General features: G+C 35.3%; 2 protein-coding genes across 5 annotated transcripts; one reads left to right on the forward strand and one right to left on the reverse strand.

The window, feature by feature from the left end:
• Positions 1–306: 306 nt before the first annotated feature.
• Positions 307–7,917, forward strand: LOC105231326 (coiled-coil domain-containing protein 102A). 2 transcript variants are annotated; one of them, XM_049457057.1, is made up of 12 exons: positions 307–605; positions 682–792; positions 914–1,107; positions 1,168–1,273; positions 1,329–1,419; positions 1,475–1,613; positions 1,840–1,933; positions 2,481–2,612; positions 2,669–2,983; positions 5,998–6,164; positions 6,403–7,183; positions 7,478–7,917. In XM_049457057.1, the coding sequence occupies exons 1-12, from the start codon at positions 516–518 to the stop codon at positions 7,484–7,486; spliced, it is 2,229 nt and encodes a 742-aa protein (XP_049313014.1). In that variant the 5' UTR covers positions 307–515; the 3' UTR covers positions 7,487–7,917. The 2 variants fall into 2 exon arrangements, with proteins under 2 accessions (XP_049313014.1, XP_049313015.1); XM_049457058.1 differs by lacking the exon at positions 6,403–7,183 and having other exon boundaries at positions 311–605; positions 7,478–7,911.
• On the reverse strand, positions 3,024–4,755 carry LOC105231329 (glutaryl-CoA dehydrogenase, mitochondrial). 3 transcript variants are annotated; one of them, XM_011212565.4, is made up of 3 exons: positions 4,686–4,755; positions 4,099–4,603; positions 3,024–3,950 (listed from the first exon to the last, which is right to left on the reverse strand). In XM_011212565.4, exons 2-3 carry the CDS (start codon positions 4,580–4,582, stop codon positions 3,157–3,159), a joined length of 1,278 nt encoding a protein of 425 aa, XP_011210867.1. In that variant the 5' UTR covers positions 4,583–4,603; positions 4,686–4,755; the 3' UTR covers positions 3,024–3,156. The 3 variants fall into 3 exon arrangements, with proteins under 3 accessions (XP_011210867.1, XP_011210870.1, XP_011210869.1); XM_011212568.4 differs by having other exon boundaries at positions 4,099–4,588; positions 4,686–4,744; XM_011212567.4 differs by having other exon boundaries at positions 4,099–4,621; positions 4,686–4,726.
• Positions 7,918–9,000: the final 1,083 nt, after the last annotated feature.

The following is a 9,000-nucleotide window of genomic DNA, read 5'->3' on the forward strand; positions in this document are numbered from 1 at the left end:
AAATGAAGTGTGTAGTTTCTAAAAATTTTAGGAGGAGGCTCTGAGGTTTGTGGCTAAGTAAAAACTCAAGAGACCATTCTAGACTAAGGAGGAGAGAAATTATATCAAACTAACAATAATAATTAATAGCATTTTATATAATCTCAAAACATATATGTATGTGTTGTACTAAAAATTTTAATGTATTTTGTAAGATTAGGCAAGGTGTACAGCAGTTTCAGTTGAGTTGTAAACTCTGACAAATTGTTAATTTTTGACAAACATTGACATTCTCGATTTTAGACAGAGAATACAGAAGACGTCAAATTGACGTTGAGAAGATGGGTAGAAAGGAACGTCAACATTTTGTGTATACGAAAATAACGAAAGTAAAATGAAAACAAATAATCGTAGTTTGTGAAAGAATTAAATAATTTAAGAAGTTTCACTGGAAAAAAAAAACAGTGTAGAGATTTTTTTTTGCAAATATTTACATTTCCTTTCCATCTGTGGATTGCTCTTTTAGCCTCCGAAACATGTCTCAAAGTGCGGTGCCAGTGCAACGACGAGGTGGAACTTCGGAAACACCTAGATTTGGGGATGCTACAGAATGGGAGGCTCGAGAAGTAAATGAAAACTTTCTTACACATTAAAACCATAAATTAAAGATACATATGAGTAAAAAATTCTAATTTGATTCAGGCTCAGAGGCAACGGGAGTTGGATGAAGCACGAGCGCGCGCTGCTCAAATGGAAAAGACGATGAAGTGGTGGTCAGATTGTACGGCTAATTGGCGTGAAAAATGGAGTAAGGTATATACACATGATATTTTCGTTATGACTTGTCGTAGCTACGAGTCATAGTAATTTAGCAATAAGAACTTGTTTAATCGATATTCATAGAAACTTTGTATTATTTGATTATTGTGATCAGGTTCGAACAGAACGGAATAAAGCAAGGGAAGAATCTAAGCAGTTGCGAGCCAATCTCGACATATCTATGAAAGAAGCTAATTCTTATAAGCGGGAGAAAAATGATCTCGAGATACAAATTTCTCAACTTAAAAAAGAAATGGAAAAGGTTCACACGTTAATGATGAAGCATGCCGATCAATTCCACAAAACAGGGTAACTATTTATATTGTAAATTCTTATTTAAGGTTGATATAAAATGTAATAAACTATTAGAATGTGTGATGCTTCTGAAGACACTGAAGCAAATGGGCGTGATACTAATTGCTCACCTGATATTTCATCTGATGGCTTAAAAAATGTGAACAGTGAAGACGGATTGGTAATTTTTGATAGACATATATTATTGTATGTTGTATACAAATTAAATATTGCAGGTTACTAAGGCGATTTGTAATGATTTGAAAGATTTGGACATTCAAGAATTTGTTCTTAAAGGTGCCGTAACAAAAAATGTTAACGAAATGGGTAAGTTTTTTAAATATTGAAAAGTGAATTGGTACAGTAAATACCATATTGATAGATGAGGTATCAGCTGAAGAAAAGCGTTTAATACAACAATTATCAAAAGACGATTTTGACGAGGAATATTTGCTTCAAAAAATCTCAATGCTTCAATTGCGTTTAGATGAAGCTCAAAAGACTGTACAAGCAGAGAGAGAGTGAGTACTTTTTATTCATACACATATGTATCTATATATACATGTATAAGAATTACAATTAAATAAAAAAACTATTTCCTTTAAAAACACTTAAGGTTTAAGAGAAATTAGTATTGACCCTTGTAATTAAGTTTGATAACTTCATTTGGATTTTAAAAATAAAATTCTTAGAAGAGTTAGAAAAGGGCCGCGCCGATTTTTATTTTCAATACCTCCGTATTTTCAGGGAGAAAAATATCCTACATAAAACAATCGAAAAGTTAACATTGGAAATACAAGAAGTACGTGATCGCCAGGAAGAGCTCCGCCTAGCTAAACAGGTGAGCAACACATTACAACTACAATAAGCTAGTGACAAATTTCGCATGATATATACTATAAATGATAGTATTAATATTTGTTTTCTGGATTGCACTATTCAAAATGTCTAATTTTGAACTTTCGGAGATTGGTTAAATTTTCTGTAGCATTTTAACCTTTAACTTATGACGTGGTAGTAAATTTTACACCTTGTGTTTTGATTTTCTCATAATCATAAAAAAGGCTTCTAAAATAAACGACACATTTTTCAAAAAAAATACAAAGAGTTTAAAATTTTCTTTCCAAATACTGTAATTAGAATTAATTTAAATCAGTTTGATGAAATTTGTAAGTATTATAATAAAAAAATCTCTAATAAATTTTAACAATCAAAATGGTGTAAAATTTACTACTACCTCTAAATCTACGTTTCGAAATTTGACCTCATAAGTTAAAGGTTAAATAGTTTTATTTGTGTTTTTTTAATTACTTTATGTTCGAACAAGTTGATAAATAAAGAGTCTAAGCTAACTGAATAATTAATTAAATAATATGATAATTTTATAGGAAGCTGTTCGAGAATTGCTGACTCTACAAGAACAACACCGCGCTGAAATGCGTATAATAAATAACTCATTGCATGAAGAAACTGCATCACGAGAAAACCTCGAACGACGCTTAGCAGAACTGCGTACCGAAGTGAGTATTTATTCTAACTCTGAGATATTAAAATGCATTTCCCCTTATTTTTTCAGTTGGAACGTCTTCAGGCCGAAAATGCATCAGAATGGGGTAAGAGAGAACGTCTCGAAACAGAGAAGCTTGCTCTGGAACGCGACAACAAAAAACTGCGAGCTGAAGTACGCGACTATCAAGAGCGTTCTGACCGCAAAGGTCGACCAATGCAGGCGAATGATGTTGAAGTACGTGCACTGCAACAGGAACTTGCCGATCGAAATAAAGAAATAAGCGAGATTAAATTATCACATTCCAAATTGAAGAAACTGTTAGCCGAAACAAATACAGAGTTAGGACACGCTGTTCGGCGAGCAGAACAATACGAAGCCGAGGTAAGTGCAAAAATCTCAGCTAATTGGAAAAATTTAGTAATTTTGTAAAAGTTTCGAATGAATTTTATTGTTACGGACATTTTTTCTTTCATTTTCTTTTTAAGTAAGGCAGGCAATGTAAATAGAGAAATGCATTATAAAATAAAAGTATAAAATATTAGTCCTAGGCTAACTTAATTGGCGAATGCTGGTATTCCTGTAATAGCACGCCCAAGAATGAGAGCATGGATGTCGTGTGTGCCTTCATACGTGTTCACAGCTTCCAAATTCATGGAATGCCGTATAACATGATATTCATCAGATATACCGTTGCCACCAAGAACATCACGCATATTCCGAGCAATATCCAATGCTTTACCTGAGTTATTTCGTTTGATTAGTGAAATCATTTCTGGGGTATGTAACTTCCGATCCTTAAGCCGTCCTACTTGAAGACATGCTTGTAAACCTAATGCTATGTCAGTTTGTGCATCAGCAAACTTCTTTTGTATCAATTGATTTGCTGCCAATGGTCGTTTGAATTGTTTCCGATCAAGTGTATATTGGCGTGCGATTTGCAAGCATGCTTCTGCCGCTCCCATGGCACCCCACGCAATACCATAGCGTGCGTTGTTCAAACAACCGAAAGGTCCTCTAAAGCCCTCAACGTTTGGTAATAGATTAGCTTCGGGGACATGTAAATCGTCCATTAATATCATACCGGTGGTAGATGCGCGTAGAGAAAATTTTCCTTCTATTTTAGGTGTGGATAAACCCTTGACCGATTGCGCCCGATCCACTATAAATCCTCGCACCTTTCCATCTTCACACTTTGCCCATACGATGAGGACATCCGCTATCGGAGAGTTGGTAATCCAAGTTTTAGAGCCATTCAGAATGTATTCCTTGCTACTGCTGTCATATTTGGCCCGTGTTTCCATGCCGGCTGGATCACTACCATGGTTTGGTTCGGTTAAACCAAATGCTCCTATAAAAAGATAATGATTATTGTACATACATATGTAATCATAATATATACGTATACATATATTTACATATATGTATAGTCCTTTTCGTACATATGTACATAAGTAAAGTATAAAGATCTTTGCTTTATACTTGTTTGAATCACTTACCAATCAATTTGCCTTGGGCCATTCGAGGTAGATATGTTTCTTTCTGAATTGCAGAACCATAATCGAATATTGCTCCCATCGCCAGAGAACTCTGCACGCTCAAAGCAGAGCGATAAGCCGAATCTACCCGCTCGATTTCTCTGGCTAACAAACCGTATGCGACATTCGACACACCGGCACAGCCGTAGCCATTAATTGTACAACCTAATGCACCTAGACTGCCGATTTCCTCCATAATTTCCTTATGGAATACTTCATTGCGATTGGCAGCAGTGATGCGCGGCAGTAGGCTCGTTTCACAGTAACTTCGAAACGCGTCACGTATGGCGATCTCCTCTTCTGTGAGCTGTGATTCTAAATTAAGTGGATCTTGCCAATTGAATTTCGGTGATTCAGTTGTGGTAGCGAATTGTTTTGCATAAACTGCTTTAGTACAGAGTTGTGATGTGGAACGAAATTTCGATAAGAGGCATCTCGCAATCATTTTGTACTTTTCGATTTATATCTGTTTATAATCTTGTATCTATTATTTATGAAACTACTTGGGTAGTATAATGATAACAATTTGCTTTATATTGCTTACTTACGTATTATTAGAACAAAACCTCCTGGTTCGCGCGCTCTTGTGCGACTGTTCACTAACATTAATGTATTCCAGTATAAAAGTATTTTAGAGATCTTTGGATTAAGTTGTACTGTAATCTTTCACCTACCTGAGAATATAGTTTCCGAAAGCTTAATCACAAGTGTAGTCACACATATGAGATATGTACTATATTTCATGATTCTCAATACACATACTGAGAGACAGGGAGAGCAGCAAGTGAATACATATAGACTTATATACAAATGTATATGTATTCTATAGCAGTGATTGCTACTTGAGTTGAAAAATATACGAATGTATGCAAAGAGATCTATGTTTTTGTTTAAAAGAGGCGGCATTAACTTCAAACTGCTTCGAATCTAATACATTTAGGACAATTTGCATAATACAACATTCAAAAATCAACATTTCAACTAGAGTATCTGGGTTCTGTAGGGTATTAATTTGTTTACTTTTATTTATTAATTTTACTTTACATTTTAACCGGAAAAAATAAATTAATTAAAAAGGCTATATTGTCTAAATGCGCCCATTGCTGTTTATCAGTTAACTTTATATGAGTGTATACATATGTGTAAATGCACATACATATGGCATTGTTCAGTCACATTATTTTCTCTCCGTGATTCGTTGTGTGTATTCTGCCCTTTTCTCAATGATGTATTCTCTCCTTGGAATCATCATACTTGATATGATACTGCATATGTATTAATATTTTTATATATGTATGATCATATGGGTACAGTACAAATTCGATTATCTGAACAATGATAAGACTAAGCGTGTGAAATGGTAGAATGGCGGTGGAACAATTTCTCAGCTGCCATATTTTGCTATAGATTTTGTAATAATTGCCTTCTGAAACAACAATAAAATATACTGCATGGAAATAAATAGCAATATATATTACATATAATTTATATGATACGAAAATATGATATTAACGGTTATTTATACCATTCAAATCTTATCGAGCAAAAAGTATAAAGCTATACATATAAAAAAAAAATGATTTCCTGGAGTATTTTCCCAATTTTCTTACCTAGAAAATGATGACAAATTGCTAAGACGGCTCCAATCAAGGCCTTATTTATGCTTGATAAAGCTCAATTGCGACTGGTGTGCTGTTGTTAACTCGGCTATAATCGCGTAAGCGGTGTCTATGTCAGTAAAGAAAGCTCAATTGCAATGCTTAAACCTGATTAACACATTAATTATACAATATCTAGTTAGGAGGCTCACTAATGATTTCTACAAATATAAATAATAAATTTCTTAATTTTTACTTTTAGGTGAAGCGACTCCGACAGCGAGTGGAAGAATTGAAGCGTGAATTAGCCAGTGCTGAGGACGAATTGGACTCGGCTGTAAATCAAGTGCGCCGTTTACAAAGGTCCAATGATGAATTGGTTGGTCAAACTGAAGGACTCCAAGTGCAAATTCAACATTTGCAAACCAGGTTTGTCGCTTTTTTAAATTTTTTTCTGTCTGGTTTGGAGACAAAATCTGGACGATTCCTTCTATAAGTAGTAACTGTTAACAAATCTGTCATACTTATTAACTTTTCGGATTGCTGCTTCTTCTAATGGATTAATATTTCAAATTGCGAAACATTTAATACTGTACTATTTAATAAACACATGTTTGAATGTCCTAATATGTGTATATGTATCATATGCAAAAACAAAATATTTAAGACGAGCGCCAAGTCCTCAAATGCGCACTGTAGGCGGCGTACAATTGCGCAATAAGATCGCCGTAGAAATTCCTAGTGAATGCTTGCCCAATATCAATGATCTACGTCAGATTTTTGATGATCAACCTGTTGGCAACCGTCATAGCCATAATGCAGCTAGCAGCTTACCGAATGGAGGTAGCACGGAAGCTGCTATACCAAAACGCTCAAGTCATACGGAACGTACATTGATGCAGCAGACAAGCACATTTTTCGATGCGAAACCATCGCACTTGGAAGAAAATATTTTTGAGTCGAAATCGCGCAATCTGGAATTTGAGCGGGCCAAACAAAAGTTTGATAATCCATCTCATCTACAGCACCAACATCATCACCACCAGCGCGAGCAGCGTGAACGGTCATCTGGTAGATTTATTGGTAGTGGCCAGCAACAACAGCAACAGACTAGTGGTAATCGTTCTAATCTGGCACTGCCATTGAAAACGACCAACACCTCGAGTCTAGGTATGGGCGTGAGTGGGAGTGGCAGCGCCAGTTTTAATTCTAATGCGAACACAAATTCAAATCCTAACTCGTGTAAAGACGATGTAAATCGCCAATTATTTCTGGAGGATCATTCGCATTCCTCCAAGACTGGTGGTGCTGGTGGTGGTAACGTTGGTGAAGCAGTTGTGGTTGGTATAGGTGGCACTGCTAGGGCCACCAGCACTAATCAATGTGCTGGCGGCAGTTATTCACGGAACAGTATTAATTTAGATGGTCTCAAAGTGTCCGACGACGAGGTAAGCACTTCCAAAGTAGCGTCAGGAGTATGCTTATAGTTTTTAAACTATATTTTTTTAATTTTTATGTGAAAATATGTATGTATATATACATATGTACATACATATGTAAATTCCAATTACAAGCTACATTTATTAAACATAATTTTTCCTTGTGCTTGTGTGTTTGTATGTATGGTAAGAGTCGTTTTTTTTCATGTATTACTAATTATTGTGTTCAAAAATCTGTACCTATGCATGTATTAAAATGTGTTTCAATCTCAAAACATTAAACTATTTTTTCCCCATTCACAGACTCCGTAATTACGGTTCGACGAGCTTATTGCTGGATGACGAAACGGAAGAAATAAGTGACGAAGGAATTTAATTTAATTAATTAATAAGTATTTACGTAAGAACATATATACATATATATGAAGATAAAAGTATTCCATTATTGAGTTAGTTTAAGTGAGCATATTTCGAATATATTCTTATGCAACGATATGTCTATTCAAAGTGCTAATTTGTATATTCCATATACGCATACTAACGCGTAGATATTTTTTATTTAACATTTACATATTGCTCCCTTATATTTATTATACTGAATAAGCCTATTTGTACTTAAAAATGTTTTATTGATATCTATACACTACACTCATATTTTACTCATAACGACATAAATATTCATTCATAGATTTAAAACAAGTGCATACACATACAAGTATGTATGTATTGTGTTTAAAAAATACATTACTTATGAAAAATGTTGAAAAGGTGTTTAATTTTTTTATGGGGATAGAGTCGGGAGGAAAATTCTTGGCGACACGTTTCCTCTGAATCTAGCTTTGCTTATGCTTCATTTTTAATACTTATAAAGAGGATGCATTCCGAAGTTCCCTACTTTCTTAAAGAAAAAATACAGAAACTCATGTTTAAAGTGGTGTGTTTATTATCATTCGAAAAAAACATTTTTTGGCATTTTTTTGAAGATTACCTCCTTAAAATGTTGGCCGCGGATTGAATGTTTGGGATTGTCCGCTTAGGCTTTAGACATATTCTCACATAAAAAAGTCTAACGATGGGATATCACACGATTATGGTTAACAGACACCAAATAGTTAGTTATAATGGCGCTATAACGGTTGTTGTTGTTGTTTTAGCGGGAATACTAATCCCCGTTTGGGTGGTAAGGATCATTTGTGTTGTGCCCGATAACGGTCGCCATTGACGGTTACGTTCTCACCGGCATCATTTTTGAAGCAATATGAATCGATGATTCCACCGGACCACAAACCTCACCAAACCGTTATTTTTTCTGGATGAAATGACAGCTCTTGAATCTCTTCATTTCGCTTGGGAAGGTGGAGCGGCTTCAGTTCTTGCACAAGATGTATTTCGTATCTGTTTAAAAAATATAATTTGCCAAGTCGTTCCATACGTCAGTCCGAGTTACTGCCAACGGCGCCGAATCGACTCTCCACGATCTTTGTGTACGCTCTCAGCTACGTCTAATATATTTGCTTCACTGCCTGCTGAACTTGGTCTCTACGGTCGAATATTATTCAATAATGAATGGCTCTCACGATGGGTGATGGTGATAAAGGGTATGCACGATTTAAAAAAAAAAAAAACTTCTTTACTAACGTAGCACTGTTTACGCGGTTATAACCGAGTTAACAACATCGTGCCAGTCGTTTCTTCTTTTCGCTATTTGGCGCCAACTCGAGATACCAAGTGCAGCCACGTCCTTTTCCACCTGATCTCTGCAACAGAGTGGAGGTATTCTTCTTCCCCTGCTTCTACCGACGGGTACTGAATCGAAAACCTTCAAA

Source organism: Bactrocera dorsalis, chromosome 5 (genome assembly GCF_023373825.1).
Source record: "Bactrocera dorsalis isolate Fly_Bdor chromosome 5, ASM2337382v1, whole genome shotgun sequence".
In the NCBI taxonomy this organism is placed as follows: Eukaryota; Metazoa; Arthropoda; class Insecta; order Diptera; family Tephritidae; genus Bactrocera; species Bactrocera dorsalis.

Coding starts and splice junctions, on each gene's coding strand:
- LOC105231329 (XM_011212565.4), bottom strand. CDS start 4,582: ATGATTGCGAGATGCCTCTTATCGAAATTTCGTTCCACATCACAACTC. Junction 3,951..4,098: donor GGCCCAAGGCAAATTGATTG/GTAAGTGATTCA, acceptor ATCTTTTTATAG/GAGCATTTGGTTTAACCGAA.
- LOC105231326 (XM_049457057.1), top strand. CDS start 516: ATGTCTCAAAGTGCGGTGCCAGTGCAACGACGAGGTGGAACTTCGGAA. Junction 1,934..2,480: donor AGCTCCGCCTAGCTAAACAG/GTGAGCAACACA, acceptor ATAATTTTATAG/GAAGCTGTTCGAGAATTGCT. Junction 2,984..5,997: donor CAGAACAATACGAAGCCGAG/GTAAGTGCAAAA, acceptor TTTTACTTTTAG/GTGAAGCGACTCCGACAGCG.